The sequence below is a fragment of the Papio anubis genome, chromosome 11 (assembly GCF_008728515.1).
Source record: "Papio anubis isolate 15944 chromosome 11, Panubis1.0, whole genome shotgun sequence".
In the NCBI taxonomy this organism is placed as follows: domain Eukaryota; kingdom Metazoa; phylum Chordata; class Mammalia; order Primates; family Cercopithecidae; genus Papio; species Papio anubis.
In genome coordinates, this window is record NC_044986.1 from 46,840,448 (window position 1) to 46,864,818 (window position 24,371).

A 24,371-nucleotide genomic window follows, 5' to 3' on the forward strand; every position below is an offset into this window, starting at 1 on the left:
GAGGAAAAATATGACATCTTCCTTTCCTTCAATTTAAATAACTTTTTTCTGAACACTTATTTTAATTTTCTAGAGAAAAAGTTCAATTTATTTTCTAAGGCTTAAAATAAATGGAATAAAGAAGAAATTAAGCCAGGTGTGGTGGCTCATCCCTGTAAAACCAGCACTTTAGGAAGGTGAGGCAGGAGGATCGCTTGAGCTCTGGAGTTGGAGATCAGCCTGGGCAACATAGTGAGACCCCCATCTCTACAAAAAATAAAAAGAATTACCTAGGCATAGTGGTGAACATCTGTAGTGCCAGCTACTTGGGAGGTTGAGGTGGGAGGACCACTTGAGTCTGGAAGGTCAAGGCTGAAGTGAGCCACAATTGCACCACTGCACCCCAGCCTGGGCAACAGAGTGAGATACTTTGTCAAAAGAAGAAGAAGAAATCAAGTCTATATCTAACTAGTAGATTGAAATTCTCAGCACATGCTTTCTCCACAGATACCATTGTGGCCAATTGTGTAAGGTCCTTGATGGTAGGAAATGCATCTGACTCCTCTTTACGATCCTTCACACAATGCCTATCAACATAGTTCCCAATGAATTCATGTTGATTGAATGAATGATACAACTGCCATCTTCCCTTGTCCATATCCATTCTGCTCTGGCCACCCTAACTACCCATTCTCTGAACACAGGGCCCTCCTTCACATCTCCGTGCCCTTGCAGACGTTATTTCCTCTGCTAGGAATACTTCTTCTCTAGTGATTCCTTTGCCTAGCTCTTCCTCATCTTTTAAGGTCCACCTCAAGTGCCACGTCTTTTGTGAAGCATTTCTCAAGGCCAAGATGGTGCCTCATTCATCTTTATGTTCCTAGTGGCTGGCACAGAGTCAAAGTTAACTAAACGTGTAGTGAATGAGCAAGTGAATGAAGAAAAGGGACAGAGCCAGGATTCCACAGTGGATAAGAGCATATATCTCTATAGCTATCTATCTATCTATCTATCTATCTATCTATCTATCTATCTATCTATCTATCTATCTATCTATGTATCTATCTACACACACACACACACACACACATATAACCTGAATTCATTGCCCTGCTTCTTGACTTACCACTGTGTGACCTAGGTCAGGTGGTCACACTGTTACCAGTCCCAGTGTTACCACTCTGGGACTTAGTTTTCTTAGTTGTAGAATGAAGATAATGATAGTACTCGACTCAAAGGGTTCCTGTGAGAATAGAATGAGATCTTGTACATAAAGTCCTTTGTCTAACAAGAGCTAAATAATAGTCATTGTCAGCAGAATTGTTCTATAGTTTTTCTTTGATTGTAATGGAAATATTCAGTGTTGGCTGAAGCTGGCTGACCTCAGCATGATGGTATCAGATGGAAATGTTTTGATTGGGAAGCCAAAATGCCACTACTGCATTTTCTTCCAAACTAAAGAAACTCCAGTAAAGCAAAATCCATGTAACTGGAAAACACTAGTTGATTAGAATTTCCTGATACTTGAGTTCTAAGAGAAAGAGACAAACCACACACACAAACCTAATAGAAGAATATTCCTAAATGTAAACACCTTGCAAGTAACTGCGAGGGGATAACTCTAGAATATCTTCAGACTAAAAAATGTTTATTCCTTAGCACAGGGGCAAATAGCCATCTCAGGAACTGAATTCAGCTCACTCATTGGTGATTTGGCTTGACATTGTGTTTTGAAAAATTCCAAATGTATGCCAACATGAAAAAGGAAACTATATAGAAAATTTTGAATACATACTAATTACGATAATTAATGTGATGAATCTCCATGTAACTTATTGTCCAGCTTCAATAATTAGCAGGACTCTGTCATTCTGTTTTATCCTTCCTCTCCCCCAATCCCCCTTCTTTTTTTTTTTTTTGGCTAGAGTATTTGAAAGCAAATACCAGGACATCATGCACTTCTTTTTTAAAAATTTACATTTTATTTTAAGTTCGGGGTACATTTACAGGCTGGTTACATAGGTAAATGTGTGTCATGGGGCTTCGTTATACAGATTATTTCATCACCCAGTTATTAAGCCTAGTACCCATTAGTTATTTTTCCTGATCTTCTCCCCTCTTCTACCCCTCACTCTCCAATAGGCCCCAGTGTCTGTTGGTCCATGTGTTCTCATCATTCAGTTCCCACCTATAAGTGAGAACATGTGGTATTTGGTTTTCTGTTCCTGTGTTTGTTTGCTAAGGATGATGGCCTCGAGCTCCATCTATGTTCCTGCAAAGGACATAATCTTGTTCTTTTGATGGCTGCTAAGTATTCCACGGTGTATACATACCATATTTCCTTTTTCTGGCCTATCATTGATGGGCATTTAGGTTGATTTCATGTCTTGCTATTGTGAATTGTGCTGCAACAAACATACGTGTGCATGTGTCTTTAGATATATTTCACTCAGAAATGTTTCAGTGTGTATCTCCATCAGATAAAGACTTTAAAAAATAAGTAACCCCAATCATTTATTACAACCAACAAAATTAAAATTAATTTCTTAATATGATCTGACACCCAATCTGTGTTCGGTCTTCCCTGATTATACCAAAAAGTCTTTTTTTGTTGTTTCAAATAGTTATTTTGTTTGAATCAGACCACAAACTACATTTGTTGGCTACATGTCTTAAGTCTCTTAATGTATAGCAGTTCTTGTCCTTTGTTGCCATGCCATTTACTTCCTGAAGAATTTTAAAGTTGATAAATAAATACGAAAACATGGATTTGTGGCTCCTTTTGAATAAATGAGAAGAGCTGGCAGTACTGGTTTATACTCCCATAAGGCAATACTTGGCTGGAGCTGAGTAAAGGCTGTGAACTTTAGACACTGCAAGTTTTCTACAGTCTACACCAGTCCCTATTGTACCAACTAGTATGACTCATTTGTGTTGCCTGCCTAGCAGCGCCAGTGGGCTTTGAGCAGGCCACCTCAGCCCTACGTCTGCTTCTGATAGGCAATAAGAACTGATGCTTGAAAGATGATCTTAAAGTCCTAAACCCTTTCTAGCCATTAAGTAGATGCTTAGTTTTGTGCATTACATTGCTTAGGTAGGCATGTAAGCGAAAACATTTAAAGATTTTTCAACGAAGAATTGAATCAACAATTTTTTTAAAAAAATTCTAAGTTAACCTGACACTTTATGAACTGGCATCTCTCTTTTCTTGAGCGTTCCAGTTAATCTGCTTTACTGCTTTCCACTCTGTAAATATCCTTTTCACCTGTGTAAGGGTTTGAGCCTACAAAGACCACTGGACACAGTGTCACAAGACCCAGACTTGAGTCCTGGGCCTCTATGAGCAGTGGACCATTATTTTGCTTCTCTGGGTCACCTATGCAGAGTAGAGGTAAAACAGCCTGTCTCTCAGAGTTGTTGTGAAGTTCAAATAAGGTAACAGATGTGAAATTAGTTTGTAAACTGTATAGCTTTATGCTTAAACAAGGTATTACTAGGCATAAGGATATACTGAATTATGCATCACATCCTCTTTCACGCCTCTGTGCATTTACCCTGCTGTTTCCTCTCCCTGTAATGCCCTCAGGAATTAATTGTTAGTCATCTGTGGTCCCTAAACACTTTATGCCTGTTTCTTTGCAACGTTTGTCACACTGTGTTAAAGCCATTTGTTCACATCTATGTCTTTGGTGAGATTCTGAAAGTAAACCACAGTTTATTCAGTGCTTGGCATACAGGTAACCCTTAGTAAATGTCGCATTAGATAGATTTAAATAATTACTATCTGTGTGCCTATCTTGAAGGACAAAGTCCGTGTACATACAGTTCTTTAGGTATGCCATCTGGTAACTGACCAGTCTAATGATGATGCCAATGATGAAATAGTCATGAAAATGGAGTTCTGTATTTTTAATTTAAGAAAATGATCAGACTTCTTGAGTACATTTTTTTGCATTGTATTTTTAAGCCCATGAACAATGAAAGAGTCTAGATGTAGAATGTCTATCATTTAAAAATATTTTTTCCTGCTGGAGAAAACTTAAGCTTCCAGTCATAGTCCTTGGCCTCAGTTCTCTGGTTCTCCTGATTAACTTAGAGCTTCTTGCTCCTTTACAGCTGGTTTGCCATCCACCCGGTCAGCATGAACAACAGTAACCATCTTGTAAACAGTGACAATGTGGGCTATGCATCTTACCTGCTTGAGCAAGAGAAGAACAAAGGATATCTACCTGGGCAGGTGAGAATTTATATCATTGAAAGTTTCATCTTGAGTCACTGAGTATCATCATTCATGCTGCGTTCAGAATAGGTGATTCAAATCTCCAGAAAAAAGTGTCATCATCCATCTCACATATTGATATGCTTGGATAGAGAGCATTTACCATCCTTCCTAACGTGGAAAGAGAAATAAAAAATGACTACTAATCCATTTGCTTTTTGTGTCACATAGTCCTTGTATTAAGTGCTTCATAAAGTTATTAGTTGAATAAGGAAGGGCAAAGTTCAAGATTTTTGTAATAACAGTAGTTTTTGATTAAACTGAAAATATGACAAACTGTTGATATTTACTTACTTTCATTTTTAGAGCTATACAGGGATTAAGCACCATTTTATTTTTATTTTTGTTTTTTTTGAGACAGAGTTTCACTCTGTCACCCAGGTTGGAGTGCAGTGGCACGATCTCAGCTCACTGCAACCTCTGCCTTCCGGGTTCAAGCAATTCTTGTGCCTCAGTCTCCTGAGTAGCTGAAATTACAGGTGCAAACCCCTACGCCTAGCTAATTTTTGTATTTTTAGTAGAGACAGGGTTTCTCCATGTTGGTCAGGCTGGTCTTGAACTCCTAACCTCAAATGATCTGCCCGCCTTGACTTCCCAAAGTGTTATATTACAGGCAGGAGCCACTGCGCCAGGCCCAAATTCGGAAGACTATATAATGGGATAAGAGTCCCAGGCCCTTACCTACAATTAATATTCCCTTTTAAAGATATTAGCTTCCATTAACATTCAGCCTGATCATTTAGCTCTGTCTTTGTTTTGTGTTAGCAGAATAACTGCGACTGGATAATTTATAAAGAAAAGAGGTTTTTTTTGCTCATGATTCTGCTGGTTGAAAAGTTCAAGACTGAACAACTGCATCTGGTGAGGGCCTCGTGCTATTATCAATAAAATAAAAAATTTCTCAGAATATTGTACATAAATAATGATAGAAAACAGAAGAGGAGGCCGAACGCAGTGGGTCACACCTGTAATCCCAGTACTTTGGGAGGCCAAGGCAGGTGATTCATGAGATCAGGAGTTTAAGACCAGCCTGGCCAACATGGTGAAACACCATCACTGCTAAAAATACAAAACATTAGCCGGGTATAGTGGTGTGTGCCTATAGTCCCAGCTACTTGGGAGGCTGAGACAGGAGAATTGCTTGAACCTGGGAGGCAGAGGTTGCAGCGAGCCAAGATCGTGCCATTGCACTCCAGCCTGGGGGACAGTCTGAGACTCTGTCTCAAAAAAAAAAAAAAAAAAAAGAAAAAAAGAAGAACTAGGATTTGCAAAGAGATCACAAGTGAAAGAGGAAGCAAGAGAGGAAACACTGAGGAAGCCAGGCTGTTTTTTAGCAACCTGCTCCTGCAGGAACTACTGCAATCCATTCCCTAGAGAGTGAGAAGCCATTCACCCTGTGGGAGGGCATTATTCTATTCATGAGGGATCAGTCTCTTCCTACTAGGCTACAGTTCTCAACAATGCCACATTGGAGATCAAATTTCAGCATGAGTTTTGGCAGGAATAAACCACATCCAAACCAAAGCAAGCTCCTTTGTTGGCAAAACTCACTCTATTTTCTCACTTTAGCCTGCATTTTAGAGAAAAGAAGAGATTTTTCTATTTATGATCACTGCCTGAGTGCTAGGCACTATGAAATAAATTATCTTTTTAGTATCGAAAAAGATTTATATCTCTAATACTTAGTTATCTCTTTCCCGAAGAAAATTCGAGGCATTTAAGGTAGAATACTAGAGTGGTTGGGTTGAGGCAGAGACCTTGCATGGCTCTAATTCGGTTGAAGAGAGAGAGAAAAGATACACCGAGGGCAAGTCCAGATGGTGTGTTTAGTTTCATTGTGCAACAGGAAAGTCTGTATTTGCTTTTTCCTGTTTAAGCCAATAGCATATTTATTTTTAAAAGGCAGATGGATCTCTGAGCTCCAGATAAAACACAATAGACTAGATTGACTGGTCAGCATTTTATAATTTGTTATTGCACACAGTGTTTCTGGTTAAAATATTTCTGTTTGAGGCATAATTTGAAACTCTCCCACTTGAAACAGCTTTGTTGATAATTCGAATATTTTCAGTAATAATATGTACACCGATGGTAATGTGAGCCTTTACAGGAATAAAAAGTTTTCTCAGAATATTTTTTTCTGGATTTTTTTTTAAAATTATACTTTAAATTCTGGGATACATGTACAGAACGTGCAGGTTACACAGGTATACCTGTGCTATGGTGGTTTGCTGCACCTATCAACGCATCATCTACATTAGGTATTTCTCCTAATGCTATCCCTCCCCTAGCCTCCCACCCCCCGACAGGCCCTGGTGTGTGATGTTCCCCTCCCTGTGACCATGTGTTCTCATTGTTCAACTCCCACTTATGAGTGAGAACATGTGGTGTTTGGTTTTCTGTTCTTGTGTTAGTTTGCTGAGAATGATGGTTTCCAGCTTCATCCATGTCCCTGCAAAGGACGTGAACTCATCCCTTTTTATGGCTGCATAGTATTCCATGGTGTACATGTGCCACATTTTCTTTATCCAGTCAATCATTGATGGGCATTTGGGTTGGTTCCTGGTCTTTGCTCTTGTGAATATGCTGCAATAAACATATATGTGCATGTGTATTTATAGTAGAATGATTTATAATCCTTTGGGTATATACCCAGTAATGGGATTGCTGGGTCAAATGATGTTTCTGATTCTAGATCCTTGAGGAATCACCACACTGTTGTCCACAATGGTTGAACTAACTTCAAACTATACTACAAGGGTACAGTAACCAAAACAGCATGGTACTGGTACCAAAACAGATATATAGAACATTGGAATGAAACAGAGGCCTCAGAAATAATACCACACAACTACAGCCATCTGATCTTCAACAAATCTGACAAAAACAAGCAATAGGGAAAGGATCCCCTATTTAATAAATGATGTTGGGAAAACTGGCTAGCCATATGCAGTACACTGAAACTGGACCCCTTCCTTACACCTTATACAAAAATTAACTCAAGATGGATTAAAGACTTAAACGTAAGACTTAAAACTATAAAAACCCTAGAAGAAAACCTAGGCAAATACCATTTAGGACATAGGGATGGGTAAAGACTTCATGACTAAAACACCAAAAGCAATGGCAACAAAAGCCAAAATTGACAAATGGAATCTAATTAAACTAAAGAGCTTCTGCACAGCAAAAGAAACTATCATCAGAGTGAACTGGCAACCTACAGAATATTTTATATCCTCTTTTTATTGTCTGCAAATGATTTTGAATAGTTTACCAGAGTGGATTTAATGTTTGCATTTCTAATGGCAGTCATTACAGGAAATAGGAAAGAATAAAAGGAAACTTGGTATTTCTTTTGTCAGGGGCCATTTGTAGCAGCCTTTGCTTCATCAAACCTAGGAGATGTGTCCCCCAACATTCTCGGCCCACATTGCATCAACACGGGAGAGTCCTGTGATAACGCCAACAGCACTTGTCCCATTGGTGGGGTAGGTAATTATGGCACATGAAATCTTTGTTTTTGCATCTCAAATACATTTTATATTTGAATATTTACAAATACCTTGTCTTCTAGCATACACTGGCCTAGTTCTCCCTAGCATCTGCTCTTCTCAAAAACACCTGTCCAAACCCACTAAATTTTAATTGAGTGAAGTTATATTTTTCCATTTGAGTGACTGTTAAGTTTTTTGAATGATGAGACAATTCAGTAACTGTCAGAGATTAACTTTACCCTTCCCCAAACTTGGACAATCTGAAACATTTTGCTTTGGCATTTCGAAAGTCACAAGTTTGTACTAAAAACTGCCTGCCTGAGACATTTCTCATGGATTACACAGTTTATAGGATTTTTCATATAAGACCAAAATTCCTTTTCCTTTTTAAAAAATTACAAGCAGAAAAGAATTGCTGTAAAAAATTCAAATAATGTGGAAGTGCAGAGAATAGTAAAAAGTGAAAGTCCCTCTCCGCCTCGCTTTCCTCTATACTTTGCTCTTCCCAGAAGTTACTATTCTCATACCTCCTCCTATGTATTTATCTATGCATTTATAAACAACATTTTATGACTTATTCATGGATTTTGAATTTTGTATCCAGAACTTCAGTTTTCCACTTAATTTGTCTTAGAAACCTTTCAATGAGTACATCCAGATCTGTGTGATACGTTTTAAAGACAACAAGTAAGGCTATACCATCATTTATTTAACTCCCACAATGTTGATTTGGCTTTGTTTTCAACTTTGACATGAGTAGTAGATGCTATTTTTTGGGTTCTTATTCTTTGTGTTTGTAGAACATTTCTCCTGTGATAATGCTTTTTTTGTACACTATTTCTGGGATATTTATTCCATCCCAGTCAACTCTACCCAGTTGGGTTAATACCAGTATTAATAAAGATATTTTTTTCTTATCGACTTTTTAAAGCTCCTAATATACTAAAGTCTTAGTTTTGTCAAAATAGTACAAACTTTTCCTAAAGTTTATCAGTTGTCTTTCTGTCTTATTTATGTCTTTTGCCTCCTATGGAAATTTAAGATGTTTAAGCTGTCCAGTTTAACTAAGCTTGTTCTAGATAACTTTCAGGAGGGTCTGCCCATACCCTCATACTACAAAATATGTTTATCCATATTTTCTTTTAGTAATTTTTTGATTCCACTTATAATATTTAAGTGCTTGATCAATCTCAATTTTTTCTGACATAAGAAGTAGGAAATAGGGCCAGATTTGTTTATTGATTTTTTTCCCCAGAAGTCCAGCTAGTTGTTCCAATATAATTTTAACTGAGTTTTAGTTTAAGGTGATCATGAGTAAGAATCAGAGGCAAGAACAAGCAAGTAGAAAGATGTGTAGTCAATAGAAAGACCTGGCTTCATGTCTTAGCTCAGATATGAGATACCTGGATAATCACCAACACATCTTTTAACCTGAGCCTCAATTTCCTTATTTTTAAAAGAAAGGCTTCAGAATAGATAATTTCTAAAGACATTCACTGTTCTAATTCCAGGTATGATTTTGTTTTTATAGTCTTACTTTGAAAGACTACCCAAAAAGAACTGCTAGAATGTGGTTTTAAAAATCTATTTGCTTAGATTCAGTTATAATTCTTCATTCCTTAACATAATTATTTACTTGTCCAAGAATGCATCCTATCTTATTTTGTTCCAGTCTAACATGTGCATTGCTAAGGGACCTGGACAGGATATGTTCGACAGCACACAAATTATAGGACGGGCCATGTATCAGAGAGCAAAGGTAAGCCATGGGCCTCGCTCCTTTCATCTTCATTTAAAATTGTCCTTTAAAATCCATTGACATGGTTCATTAGGAAGTTGAATATTGTAAAGAAAACAGCAAATGCTCAGGTTGTGCTGGGAAGTCTGGAAGAGGTCAGCTTGGGAGGTGGCCTTTGCAATCCACACAGGAACCTCTGTGTGCCTGCTCAGGTCTGACTTCTTATAGGAAGTACATTTAAAACCAAGTACTCAGGAAAACATTCTATTTTAGAATGTCTAGAAAACCAGAGTGCTTGCTTCAGACACTAGGAAGATAGACTATAAGGTTTTCAATTTCTTGTGGCATTAGATATGACCAGATTGATTCAAATTCTCAGAAGTCTCTAAGGCCTTTGCTTGCCTAAAGTCATCTAGCTATCTCTTAACTTTTCCTCTGGTGACAAGAGAAAGCTGAACCATAGAACTCCAGTTCTTGAAACTTGGATTTAAATTAGTTCCCGGTGTTCTTCAATATGCAAAGATCATCCATCTATTCTTTTCTTTTTGCACAACTTTTTGATGAAGAGAGAATCTGGTCTCCATTGAGATTACTATGAATTACTCTGACTTCCTCCCCCTCCTAAATTTTATTTCCCATTTTGTCCCCATATTTTGTTTCAGCTCCTATGGAGACAGATTTCTAGGCAAAAAGACAAAAAAAAAGAATCTCAAACTGAGATGCCCTTGATATGATTAAATCTCTTTCTTTTCATAGCTTATTCATACCTTTGCTCTGTGTGTGTGTGTGTGTGTGTGTGTGTTTAAATAGTTTATTCCAAGGGTTCTAAAATCTTTTAAGAGCAACTAAAGAAGGACAAAAGCACCTTTAAAGAACAATCTGACACAAAATTGGTAGCAACAGCCAGCCTAATTGCTGCAGTTTCTTTTTAATTACTGTGGTATTATCAGTGGATTATTCTAAATTCACAGATTCTATTTAGGGTGTGCACCCATGACACACTTTAGTGTCAGAAATTTTGCTCCCATTCTGAGCCTGAGAGTCATAGAGATTTGACCCACATTCTGCATTCTCTTCTCAGTAAGGCATAACTTAATTAGGAGCGGCAGGCTGCAACTGGTCTTGCTGATGACTTATGAGAGCTCTCATGTGGCCGTTGGAACTGGGGTGGGGACAGAGTGGAAATGAGCTAAGTGTCAGGCAAGAGAACATTTGATGAAACACGATTTGCCTATGTTATATAATATGAATTAATACAAACAAAGAGTTTTTTAAACATGTTTTGACTCATGTTTCCCGTAAGATTGAAAAAGCATCAATTGAGCGTATTAAAACACAAAAGCAAAAGCACCAAAGAGTGGATTGTGGGTGGGTGAGCTGCTGCAGACAAAGTAGGGCTTGAAATCCTCCAAGCCTCCCTTGGCCCCAACCTGCTTCAGGACTCAAGTATTCTGAAAGGAAGACCCTATAAGAACACCCAAAAATACACTCTCACTGTAGCAAAGAAAGTAGTTTGGTCCAGTTATTCCCAATCTTAAATTTTCTTGGTGATCTTTCAAGTGAGATTGGGGCCTTTTGTGCCACAGCCTGTATCACTATAATTTCATTTTCGTGGGGAGTTGACACAGGTTAACAGCCTTGGAGACTTCAAGCTTCTGGGAAACTCCTGGGTTTGGTAGAGAGACCCATGTGGTTGGGGGCCAATTCTAAGCAACCAGCAAAACAAAAACTTTGCTGAGAGATGCATTTCCAAAGTGCATCAAATTGGTACTTCCTGAGTACAGTTGGAGATACTCACTTTAGCCTTTTTGCTTGGAATAGTAAGCCTGTGTGTTTTCTAGGAACTATATGCCTCTGCCTCCCAGGAGGTAACGGGACCACTGGCTTCAGCACACCAGTGGGTGGATATGACAAATGTGACCGTCTGGCTCAATTCCACACATACAGTAAGTGCTACTGAGGAACACTGGTTATGCCCCAAGGTTGAAGTTTTGGTTTGGTCTCATTATTTACTTTCAGCTTAACTTTCGTTTCTTTATCTGTTCCTTTTATGTTTTTAAAACTTTTCCTTTAGGCAAAAACATGTAAACCAGCACTGGGCTACAGTTTTGCGGCTGGCACTATTGATGGAGTTGGAGGCCTCAATTTTACGCAGGGTAAGGTGAAGTCCAGTGAAATTTATGGTTTCAGCTTCTGAAGCTTCTGGGTTCCGTTCTCTGATCAGGTTTCACTGTAGCCAATACATTTATTAATTTTTAAACTTAAGGTCTGCTGGTTTTCCAGGCTTACACATGACCATGTACCCCCCCAGACCTAAGCAACCACTAATATTTCTGTCTCTATATTTTCCTATTCTGGACATTTAATACAAATGGAATCATATAATATGTGGCATTTTTTTGTTGGCTTCTTTCACTTAGTATCATGTTTCAAAGGTTCATTGATATTGCAGCATGCACCAGTCCTTTTTTTTTTTTTTTTTTTTGAGACAGAATTTTGCTCTTGTCACCCAGGCTGGAGTACAGTGGCAGCATCTCAGCTCACTGCAACCTCCACCTCTCAGGTTCAAGCAGTTCTCCTGCCTCAGCCTCCCAAGTAGCTGAGACTACAGGCACCTGCCACCACGCTTAGCTAATTTTTGTATTTTAAGTAGAGATGGGGTTTCACCATTTAGATACCCTGGTCTGGAACTCCTGACCTCAAGTGATCTGCCCACCTCAGCCTCCCAGACTGCTGGGATTACAGGTGCGAGCCACTGCTCCCAGCCTCATTCTTTTTTATGGTTGAATAATATTCCATTGTATCAACATACCAGATTTGTTTCAGCCTTCCTCAGTTGATGAACATTTGGGTTATCCCATGTTTGGGTTATTATGAATCTATAAATATTCTATAAATATTCATGTGATTTTTATGTAGGTGTTTGTTTTCAACTTTCCTCTTGGGTATATATCTAGGAGTGAAATTGCTAGATTATATAACTCTATGTTTAATCATCTGAGAAACTGCCATATTATTTCTGAAATATCTACACCATTTTACATTTCCACAGGCAGTATATAGGTTTCTGACTTTTTAATGTCTTTGCCAATACTTGTTATTATCTGACTTATTGAATCTAGCCACCCTAGTGGGTGGGGAGGGATATCTCATTGTGGTTTTGATTTGTATTTGCCTAATGATTAATGATGTCAAACACCTTTTCATGTGCATATTAACCACATGTATTTCTCCCTTGGAGAAATGTCATTTACGTAGTTTTCTCATTTTAAAATTTGGGTCATTTTTCTTTTTATTATTGAGTTATAAGTTTTCTTTGTGTATTCTGTATTCATTCCCTTATCAGATGTGTGATATAAAAATGTTTTCGGGCCAGGTGCGGTGTCTCACGCCTGTAATCCCAGCACTTTGGGAGGCCAAGGCAGACAGATCACAAGGTCAGGAGATTGAGACTATCCTGGTCAACATGGTGAAACCCTGTCTACTAAAAATATAAAATTAGCCAGACGTGGTGGTACACGTCTGTAGTCCCAGCTACTCGGGAGGCTGAGACAGGAGAATCGCTTGAATCTGGGAGGCGGAGGTCGCAGTGAACCAAGATCATGCCACTGCACTCCAGCCTGGCGACAGAGTGAGACTCTGTCTCAAAAAAAAAATTTTTTTTTCTTCCATTCTGTAGGTTTTTTCACTTTATTGATTGTATCCTTTGAAGCATAAATATTCTTAATTTTTATGAAGTCTAAATTTTCTTTTGTTACTCATGGTTTGGTGTCATATATAGGAATCTTTTTCCAAATTCAATGTCATGAAGATTTACCCCTATTTTCTTATAAGATTTTGATGGTTTTAGCTCTACATTAAGTCTTGGATCCATTTTTAGTTAAACTTTGTGTATCATGGAGGTAATGGCCTGCCTTTATTCTTTTGCATATGGCTATTCAGTTATCCCAGCACCACTTATTGGAAAGATTATTATTTACACATTCTATAATCTTGGCACACTTGTTAAAAATTAGTTGACCCGTGGCTTTCTGTCTGGATTATCAATTCTATTCCATTGATCTGTATGCCTAGCCTTGTGCCAGTAAAACCGTCTCTTGGTTACTGTTTCGCTTCAGATCAGAAAGTATGTCTTTCTACCTTGTTCTCCTCTTCCAAGATTCTTTTGACTTCTGAGTTTCTTGCAGTTCCACAGGAGTTTTAGAATCAGCTTATAACTTTTTACAAAGAAGTCAGCTGGGATTCTGATGGGAATGTCATTGAATTTACAGAATAATTTGGGGAAGTATTGCCATCTTAACAATATTATGTAATCTGATCCATATGCATTGATGTTTTAGCATTCATTTAGATCGTCTTTAACTCTTTTCAACAACGTTTTGTAGTTTTAAGAGTATACATTTTGTACTTTTTTGTTAAGTTTATTTCTTAGTATTTCACTCTTTTCTATGCTATTGTAAATGGAAATTTTTTCTTAATTTCATTTTTGGATTGTTCATAAAAATGTATAGAAATACAACTGATAGTTGTATTGACCTTGTATCCTACAACCTTGCTGAACTCATTTATTAATTCTAATATTTTAATGGATGATTTAGGATTTTCTCTATACAAGATCATGTGATCTTAAAATAGAAATATTAATAGTTTTAATTTCTCTTTTCCAATCTGAATGCCTTTTATTTCTTTTTCTTGCCTAATTGCCTGGCTAGAACCTTCAGAACAATGTTGAATAAAAGTGGAAAGAGTACACATTCTGTGTTGTTCCTGATAGTATGGAAAAAGTCTTCAGTCATTCATCATTAAGTATAATGTTAGCTCTGGGTTTTTAATCCTTTATCAGGTGGAGGAAATTTACTTCTATTCCTAGTTTGTTGAGTGTTATTGTCATAAAATGGTATTAGATTTTTGGCAAATGTTTCTCTCTGTATGTAATTTAAAAATTATATTAATATGTTGTACTGCATTAATCAGTTTTTGTTTAACCAACTTTATATTCCTGGAATAAATCCCAGTTAGTCATGTTCTATAACAATTCTTTCTCTATGTTGCTGTACTCAGTTTGCTAGTATTTTGTTGTAGGTTTTTGTGTCACATTTATCAGAGACAATGTTCTGTAGTTTTCTTTTCTTGTGATATCTTTGTCTGGTTTTGTATCAGGATAATATTGGCCTCATAGAATGAGTCAGGAAGTGTTCCCTTTTCTATTATTTTGGAAAAGTTTTGGAAAAGCTAGTACTAATTCTTTGGTTGGTGGAATTCAGCAGTAAAGCAATCTGAGTTCTGTTATTTGTTGTAGGTAGTTAAAAATATGTTATGAATTCAATCTCTTTACTTTTTATAGTTTTTTCTTTTTTAGATTGCCTATTTCTTCTTGAGTCAGTTTTGGTAGTTTATCTTTCTAGAAATTTTTCCATTTTATCTAAGTTATCTAATTTGTTAGCATACAACTACTTACAGTATTCCTTTATAATTCTGTTTATTTCTTTAAAGTCAGTAGTAATGTTCTCCCTAATTTCTGATTTCAATAATTTAAATATTCTCTCTGTTTTTCTTGGTCAATCTAGCTAAAGTTTTGCCAGTTTTGTTGACCTTTTCAAAAAACCAGCTTTTGGTTTCATTGATTTTTCTGTTGTCTTTCTACTCAGTGTTTAATTGATTTTCTTTTGAATATTGATTATTTCCTCTTTTTCTTTCATTTGGTTTAGTTTGCCTTCCTTTTCCAATGTCTTCGGGTAGAAGTTAGGTTATTGGTTTGAGATCTTTCTTCTTTCTTAATATGGGCATTTACAACCATAAATGTCTCACTGAGCACTGCTGTCACTACCATAAGTTTCAATGTGTTGTGTTTTCATTTTCGTTCATGATAAAGTATTTCCAGATTTTCCTTTGATTTCTTCCTTGATTATTAACTATTTCAGATCATATTGCTTAATTTCCACATACTTGTGAGCTCCCCCCTTTTTTCCTATTATTTATTTTTAATTTCATTTCACTGTGTTTGGAAAACATATTTTGTATTATTTCTACTTTTGAAAATGTATTGAGGTTTGTCTTTTGGCCAACACATGATCTATCCCAGATAATGTTCCATGTGCACGTGAAAAGAATGTATATTCTGTTGTTGTTGGGTGGAGTATTCTACAGATTGGTAGGTCTAGTTCAAGTTTGCTGTTGATCTTCTGCCTAGTTGTTCTATCCATGATTGAGAGTGGGGTATTGAAAATTTCAGTGTTGTTACTGAAATGTGTATTTCTTCCTTCATTTCTGTGAGTTTTCAGTTTATGCTACACTGACATTTATGATTATTACATTTTTCAGATAGAGTATATAGATTCTTAATTCATAGGTTTTATAGTTACAAAACCTTTTTCCTCAGATTATGCATTTGAAGTTTGTTTTTGTTTTTTGCTGCTTTTGGTTTTTTTTTTTTCTTTTTCTTTTTGTGTGTGTGTATGTGTGTGTAGATAATTAAATGGGTATCCAGGAGAAATTATTTCAGGGACCATAAGTCAGACAACTGGTATTGAGAGTTGGAGGTGTCATTTTTAGTTTTCAAAACAGGAAAAAGGTGATTTAGTCAACAATTCTGCAGTTAATTATGTCAAACTGTTTTTATTTGCAACATGGATGAGCAGGAGTAATAGAAACAAAACTTTAAGGATATTGACAAAATGTACTCTGTCATTCTCTTGACCACACTGAAGATCTAATTAAACAATGGCTCATGTCTTAGGCTGCACAAGACATTTTTCCTATTCTATTATTCAAACTGTTTAGAATTATTGAACAGCAACCTTAATAAAATCTCTGAAACTCCTTAAAAGATTGTTGTACAGTATTTGTCAAAATAATGACTTTTTTCAGAGGGTTGGTTCAAGGAAGTATACTAATCGTAACATTTCTAATAGGGAAAACAGAAGGGGATCCATTTTGGGACACCATTCGGGACCAGATCCTGGGAAAGCTATCTGAAGAAATTAAAGAATGTCATAAACCAAAGCCCATCCTTCTTCACACTGGAGAAGTAATGCATTTTCATTATCATAGTGAAATTGTCATATTGTTATTTTTAAATTTATGAACTGTCAGATAATGAATGGTAGATATCTACTGAGATGGGAGGTCTTAATTTAGATATTCCCATATCAAGTTTTTAATATTAAAAAATGGGTTCTGTGACTCTAAGGAATGAAGGTTATGATTATGATGTATACTGATTTACCTATTGCACTTATGATTAATAAGTACAATAATTAGGACAGTGGGAAAGGCAGAATAAGATGAACATTTATCTTATTCAGAATTTATTAATGTTGGTTCCAAGAAGGGAGTCAGCATCGAATTTTCTGCAGAAGAAAACATTTCAGGTCATCTAAAATGAAACATGTTCATGTCTAAATTTTCTCACAGTTCAGGCAACATTATCAACTACAGCAATTTTCTTTTACATTCCTTTGAAACATGTATTTTGCATTCTAAATGTCAAAAGGTCATTTCAATATGCATAAAAACTTGGATTATTGAGTTAGAAGCATTTTAAAAATATTTTGTTCCTAATATCCTATTAAAATTCTTGAAAGAAGAAAGAGAGGAAAGGAAGGAATAGAGGGACAGGCTATATTATTCTGAATATGGAAAAGGATAAATTCTCTTGGGAAAAATCTTGGAAAATAAGACAAGACTTGGCAACTGTAAACTTAAAGGGCAATTATAATAAAAAGAGAAATTAAGTTAAACCATTCCAAATGGAAGTCCTTATTTATTGGTTATAAGAATAGTCACCAATAGTACTCTAGGAAAACGTTTGGTTATCTGTTATACATTGTGATTTCACGATGACAGATCCACCAAAAACTTCATTGATTAGTGCAGGTTAATGGGACTTTGGCATTTGAAATTCTCATGTTATGACTAGGACATAAATGCCCATATGGAATATTTAATACTATATCATAAATTAGAAACTAGAGGAACTTCTGGGACCACTATGTGTCTGTTAACCATGGAGAGAGTGTTATCCCTAACATAATTTTCTTGTTTTGGGTTCTCAGCTATCAAAACCTCATCCCTGGCATCCAGATATTGTTGATGTTCAGATTATTACCCTTGGGTCCTTGGCCATAACTGCTATCCCTGGGGAGTTTACGTAAGTTCTTCTTTTTATTACTTAGTTAAAAATTTGTTTGTTGTATGTTTCTGTTGGAATTGCTTCTTATAATGAAAAATCATTCTGTACTGACCCCTTGGTATCCTCCTGTACTGTTTGGTGACAGTGACAAATATTCCTACCCTCTTTTGCTGGGGTCTCTGAAGAATAACTATCTCTATGCTTATTATCGATAACTAACCTGAAGCAGACATGAAAATTAAAAAAAAAAACTTACCCCAAATTAAAATGTTGCCATGAGTTATTATGTCAGTAGAAAGATTTGCAGTCATGTTAAAATACAGGTACTTGAAATAATCAGATTAGGTATTAAAAGCATGGAAGAATGTTTTAAACCTGCTTGATATGTAGTCTTCCTATCTCAGTAACTGGCAATTTTGTATCTTTCCAGCAGGTCCTATCTCTTGGAGTCATCCTTGAATTCTCTTTTTCTATTTTTTTCCTCTTTGAATTCTTCAGCAAATTTCGTATACTCTACCCAACACCTTCTGTCACTTTCCCTCCTGGTCTAAGTTACCACAATCTTTTACACAGATTATTGTAATAACCTGCTATCTGGTCTGCTTCATTCTGTCTTTACTCCTCTGCAGTTTTTTCTCAACACAGCAGCTAGATTAAGCCCTTTAAAGTATAAATTAAATAATGTCATGTCTTTGCTCAAAACCCTCCAGTAGCTTCTCATTTCATTCCAGGTAAATCCTCAAACTTGCAATCTCCTACATGATCTGTTCTTCAGCAAACTCTCCTATCTGACTTCTTAACTTTCTCCTCTTTACTCACCCCTGATTCAGCCACGCTGGCCTTATTACACTTCCCAGACTCATCAAAGATACTTTTGTCTCAGGACCTTTGAACTTATGGTTTCTTCTGTCTGGAACACTTTTCTTCCAGTTATCTTCATGACTAAATCTTTTATCCCTTTAGTTCTTTGCTCAAATATCTAACAGGGATACCAGTGCTGTTTGCACTGTATAATCTTCACCTACCACCACCACCACCACCACCACCACATCAGCACCCAGCAGCACCCGCAATACCACCTGCACCACCATCACCACAGTGACCACCACCACTCCCTTTCCTCTTTATCCTGCTTTGTTATTCTCTATAGCTTTTCTCATCATCTGTTTTTATTTGCTTATTAACCCTCTCCTCTCCCTAGAACGTAACCTCCATACTGTTGAATCCTTAGCACCTAGAAGTAGGCCTGGTGTGTAGTAGATGCTCAGTGTTTTACTGAAGAATTAAATGAATGAATGATACAGTAAATTCTTTGTAGGAAGGGACAGTAATGTATTTTCTACCTGCTTCAGCTTTTACAAACATAGAATGCAACTAATCATTTTGTTGACTCAAGAATGGAAAATAATGATGATCTTTTGCCAGTGATAACCACTGATTCTGTTTCCATCTTTTAGTTAAATTGACTGTTTTCAGTTTAGGATTTATTTTGAAGCTAGGACAGGCAGGAAAAAAAGCTCCAGTTTAGCTTTTCATAGTCATTGGGTTCCTACATATTTTCCTATTGCGTGGTGAGCCGGGGTAATTTTTTGGCTTTCACTGAAAGTGTTTCTGCATACTCTGCACACAGTCTGAGTAAGAAAATGTGCACATAATTGTTTTCTTGACTCAGGACCATGTCTGGACGAAGACTTCGAGAGGCAGTTCAAGCAGTAAGTTAAAAATAAAATAACATATCTACATGTTCATATTTGATGAAGAGGAAATTATATCCCATCCCTATGATCCTATGTCTTTTAAATTAATCTTTTTTAAGATGACTAGAGTTCCACATTTCTTGAAATTAATGGCTTAGGTGAATATGAAATATTGGTAGTATCGGAACCAGACTTAGAAAACATAAGGGATTTATCATTAGGTTAAAAATATTTTATTGGTATTTATGTATTAATAATTTAAAATTTGATAATGGTTTTATATATTAAATACTAAGTAACCTGTGAGTACCACAATATCTTAAGTTCCTGTGAACAGTCTAAATAAAATGCATTATACTTTGGGAATTCTGTATTTTATCTGTGCCATATTTTAAATTTTCTTTATATTCAGGCAGTATTGTAAACGGTTCTGAATTGACATGTCAAAAATTTCTTGTTACTTAGCTCTGGAAATTACTATTCTGGTTAGCTAATAGCCAGCCACCCATTAGATTTTTTAACAAGTTGATTTTTTAAATCCCTGTTTTAGTAGTAAGAAGTTTCTACATCTGCAACTGTGATCATCAAGGTATTTATAGATCCATTGACTTGTCCAACTTGGTGCAGTTAGAAAAATTTTATTAAGAAAAATATCTTAAACTAATAATGTAATCAATGCTTGTGTGTTAAGGATAACAGAATGATATTATACTTAAAGATGAAGAGTAATTTTACTGGATTTTACTTTTCTCTCCTAGGAATTTGCATCTCATGGGGTGCAGAACATGACTGTTGTTATTTCAGGTCTATGCAATGTCTATACACATTACATTACCACTTATGAAGAATACCAGGTAAAGCTAAAGGTTTTCATAATTTAAATGAATTATACCCCGGTCATGTCAAATACAGACTTGCTTTGTAAACTGTCCTAGTCATGTTTCTGAGGGATGATTATGTTTTAGGTATAGCAGATAAGAGAATGATAAACCAAAGGTCATATTTAAGAGTTTCAAATACATCCTCTTAAGTCCAGGTCAGAATTCTAGTTTTACTGACTTACATTTTCCCTGAAATTAATTATTTTGTCAGGGGCACTGGTAATAAGCCTGAGTTGTGACATAAAACATTTCTAACACTATTCATAATGCATTTGATGCCTTAAGCCTCTGTAACAACTGAGAAAACTCCCACTAGTAGCTGTTTATTGAGTGCACTAGTTAAGACTTTGCAAATATTATTTAAAGTAATCCTTACAGTATATCTGGAAGTAGGATATTATTATGTTGATGATATATATTAAGAAACAGAGTCCCAGAGAGTTTGAGGGAGGCTGGTAGCTGGTAATATTTCATTGTTTACAAATAGTCCAGAAAGCAGCCCAAGTACTTTTTAAGTAAAACATGAAAACAGTCCAGAGTCTCATAATTAATAATTTCTGTTAATAATATATCTGCTGGTATATAACAGCAGTGCATACAGAGGCATACAGTCTACCCCTTGGTAAATATTCAGTCATACTAAGAGTGGCCTCTGCCCTGCTACCGTCTGTTGGCTTTCCTGAAGGTCCCTGCCTTCTAGGAATTCCCATTGAAAAAGGGGTCTTAATGATGCTAAACTTGGACAGGAATAATTACATCCTTTCTTCACTACCTCTATTATTAAGCATTTCTGTCAATTATAAATACAGGAAACAAAAATAAATGATTTTAGCAGTACCTCTGTCACCAATAGGAACCACAGATATTTTCATATCACATATAGTGATTGCAGATCTAGAAATATCTTTTATTGTTGTTTTATAATCACAGTAGTTATTAGATCCACAGATATAACTTGTTATTCAATAGCATAATAAAGAAGCACATACATTACTGTACACAACATTGGTTTATTATAGTTTGGTAAACATATTTCAACCTAATTGGTTTCCTTTGTCAATTCCATGTGTTTTATTTTACACCTTTAGAAACATTATTCTGAGGGAGGTCCTTAGGTCTCAACATGCTGCCAAAGGAGTCCATGTCACAAACAAGGTTAGGAACCCCTACTAGCTTGTCTCCTGGTCCAGGTGAGATGGGAGAGTTCCCTGAACCCCCTTGCATTATGTGCGACAGGGGTGTGGCTCATCTGTTCGGCATCTGTACATGCTGAAACCCTTTATGGGAAGGAGAGCACGCAGACAGGCAGGTGCAGGAGCCAGGGCAAGTGCTTTTGGGTGCCAGCAGGAGCAAATTCCATGAGGGCCCTGCAGCAGTATCTAGGTCTGGGTGCCTACTACTCTGGAAGCCCAAGTGGGCATGTGTTACATACAGTGCACTTTTTTTTTTAAACTTTGCTGTCTGCAGATGGCCTGAGTGTTAAACAGCTCAGTGCCCTCTTGGTACCCAGGTCCTTGTACAGTGTCCAGGAAGAATCAGGTTGCAAATAAACATGAAGGATGAATTCAGGGTTTTATCGAGCGGTAGAGGTAGCTCTCAGTGGGATGAATGGGGAGCTGGAAAGGGGATGGAGTGGGAAGATGATCTTCCCCTGGAGTTTGATTGTCCAGCAGCCAATCTCCTCTTCAGCTATCCCCAGCCAAACTCCTCTCAGAGTTCAGATGCTCCTTCTCTTTTCTCTCCTGTGCTATTCTGCCATTCTGCTTTTCTGTTCATCTCCTCGTTTGCTTGTGGAGCTGGGGGTTTGGGGTTTATATGGGTACAGGATAGGGGGGCATAGTGAATGAAAACACAAAACAGAAACGTTTGGGTGCAAAACTGAAAATGCTTGTTCTTGTTTAGGGCCACAGATTTCCAGGCTTAAGGGTGGAACCTTTGCCAGGGAACCACTCTTTTCTAGCCAGTATTTTCCTGTTTCCTGTCCATATCACAGGAATATACTCCTGCAAGGATTACTATTAATTACTTCGTTCATTCAACAGATATGTATTGTTACAGATACTGTGCTAGCCACTTTCTGGGGCATAATGATGAAAAGAATCTGTCCCTTCCCTCAAGATCACTAGAAGTCAGGGGTCTAGTACAAAGACAGAAGAGAGAACAGACGATAACATTTTCATGAAAGGCATGCACAAGGTGTTATAAAAATAAAGAGAAAGGCACGGTGGCTCAAGCCTGTAATCCCAGCACTTTGGGAGGCCGAGACGGGCGGATCACGAGGTCAGGAGATCGAGACCATCCTGGCTAACACAGTGAAACCCCGTCTCTACTTATATATTTTTTAGTAGAGACGGGCGAAGTGGCGGGCGCCTGTGGTCCCAGCTACTCGGGAGGCTGAGGCAGGAGAATGGCGTGAACCCGGGAGGCGGAGCTTGCAGTGAGCTGAGATCCGGCCACCGCCCTCCAGCCTGGGCGACAGAGCCAGACTCAGTCTCAAAAAAAAAAAAAAAAGAGAAAGAGTACTAGCCCAGACTGGGTATTTGAGGACTGGGACTGTTCAGGAAGATGTAACATCTGTATGAGTTCTTGAGAACAAGTGAGAGTCAGGCAAATAAAAAGTAAGAATGTATCTCATATAGAAGAAACTATATATTCAAAGGTCCAGAGGGCAGGCACATTGATGGAGCATAATTAGTTGAGTAGCATGGAGTAAGTATGAGAAGTTGATGGTAAGGAGATGGGGGCCAGAGTGGGAGACACAGGTTAGCTAATGGATAGTCTTACATGCTATGCTACAGAGCTTTCATTCAGTAAGGAAGGCTTTGGGGGAACTGCAGTAGGATTCTAAGCAAGAGAATGCTTTGATAAAATTTTGTGATTTAGAAAGGTCAATAGGATGGCAGTGTGGAAAAGGAATTGGAAGGGCTTGTATATGGGCAGAGGACTGGTTAAGAAGCCATAGTGTAGTTACGATCTGGGCAAGACATGGACACGCATACTTGAGGGTGAAGGCTGGGCGGAGGGAGAGGATCAAAAAACTACTTGTCAGGTACTCTGCTTATTACCTGGCTGATGAAATAATCTGTATAACCAACCCTCATGACATGTGATTTACCAGTGTAACAAACCTACACATATACTCCTGAACCTAATATAAAATTAAAAAAAAAAAAAGATCTGGGTGAGAGATGAGGGTTTGAACTAAGGTAAAATCTACTTATACCTTAGGAGAAAGTAAGACAGGAAAACGAAAGAACTCAGGAGATTTGAAGGAGATAGAATTACCAGATTTGGTGATAGGATACAGGATGAGGGAGAGAGGAGTCTAAGGAAACTGCAGGCTGATCCTCACATGGGAGAGTGGAAAGATGACATTCGCTGAGATGAGAATGTTGTGGAGGAAGCTGATATGTCTGGAGTGGTGAAATTGGCTTTAGATTTGATGACTTTGAAGTTCCTGTAAAAGAGCCAAAGACCTGGAGGTCAGGTAAAAGATGCATTTGGCTCCGTTTCATGGCTGTGATGGATTAAATGTCCTTCTCCAGTTAGTACCTTCTAACTATTTATCCAGAAGTTATAAGGACTCTTTTTATTTTGTTTTTTCTTCTGACATATGCCCTGGGGGAAAGCATTTATATTACAAGTACTTACAATAGACTAAAGCTTAGGAGCTAGCACCCTCTTTCATAGTAAATAGAGTGACAGTCTAAATGGCGTAAGCAGAGAGAACCTACTGCTTTTAATAGGTAGTTGATGGGAATCGCTTACCTTGGCCAGTAAATGGAAATGCCCATCCTCTTTTGTCATACATAATCTTGAATATTATGCCAGTTTTGAATAATGTGAGATGTCAAGTATCACATTTACCTAAAATGCTATACCTCTGTAAATGGATTTAAATATGCAGAACCATATACAAGTCTCCCTGCCTTTCCTGCAGGCTCAGCGATATGAGGCAGCATCGACAATTTATGGACCTCACACGTTATCTGCTTACATTCAGCTTTTCAGAAACCTTGCTAAGGCTATTGCTACGGTAATCAAATATTGTTTGTGGGTGTGTGGGTGTGTGTATGTGTGTGTGTGTGTGTGTGTGTATGTCTGTATGTGTCTGTGTCTGGTGAGAAAATGCAGAGAGAAGCAAAAGAGAACTTTAGCTTCGAGTGTTCAGT

The 24,371-nt window shown here is 37.3% G+C and overlaps 1 protein-coding gene across 2 annotated transcripts in view; it reads left to right on the forward strand.

Annotated features, from left to right (window-relative positions):
- ASAH2 (N-acylsphingosine amidohydrolase 2) overlaps nucleotides 1–24,371 on the forward strand; it is a 69,158-nt gene that overhangs the window by 31,203 nt on the left and 13,584 nt on the right. Inside the window, exons 7-16 of one of the 2 annotated variants that reach the window (XM_003903942.5) lie at nucleotides 4,096–4,216; nucleotides 7,621–7,746; nucleotides 9,425–9,511; nucleotides 11,332–11,436; nucleotides 11,565–11,646; nucleotides 16,402–16,517; nucleotides 17,545–17,639; nucleotides 19,294–19,333; nucleotides 20,077–20,172; nucleotides 24,140–24,235. In XM_003903942.5, coding sequence (XP_003903991.1) covers nucleotides 4,096–4,216; nucleotides 7,621–7,746; nucleotides 9,425–9,511; nucleotides 11,332–11,436; nucleotides 11,565–11,646; nucleotides 16,402–16,517; nucleotides 17,545–17,639; nucleotides 19,294–19,333; nucleotides 20,077–20,172; nucleotides 24,140–24,235 — 964 coding nt within the window. Of the gene's footprint in view, nucleotides 1–4,095; nucleotides 4,217–7,620; nucleotides 7,747–9,424; nucleotides 9,512–11,331; nucleotides 11,437–11,564; nucleotides 11,647–16,401; nucleotides 16,518–17,544; nucleotides 17,640–19,293; nucleotides 19,334–20,076; nucleotides 20,173–22,710; nucleotides 24,236–24,371 lie in introns of those variants that run through there. The other variant, XM_021943448.2, reaches the window with a different exon arrangement.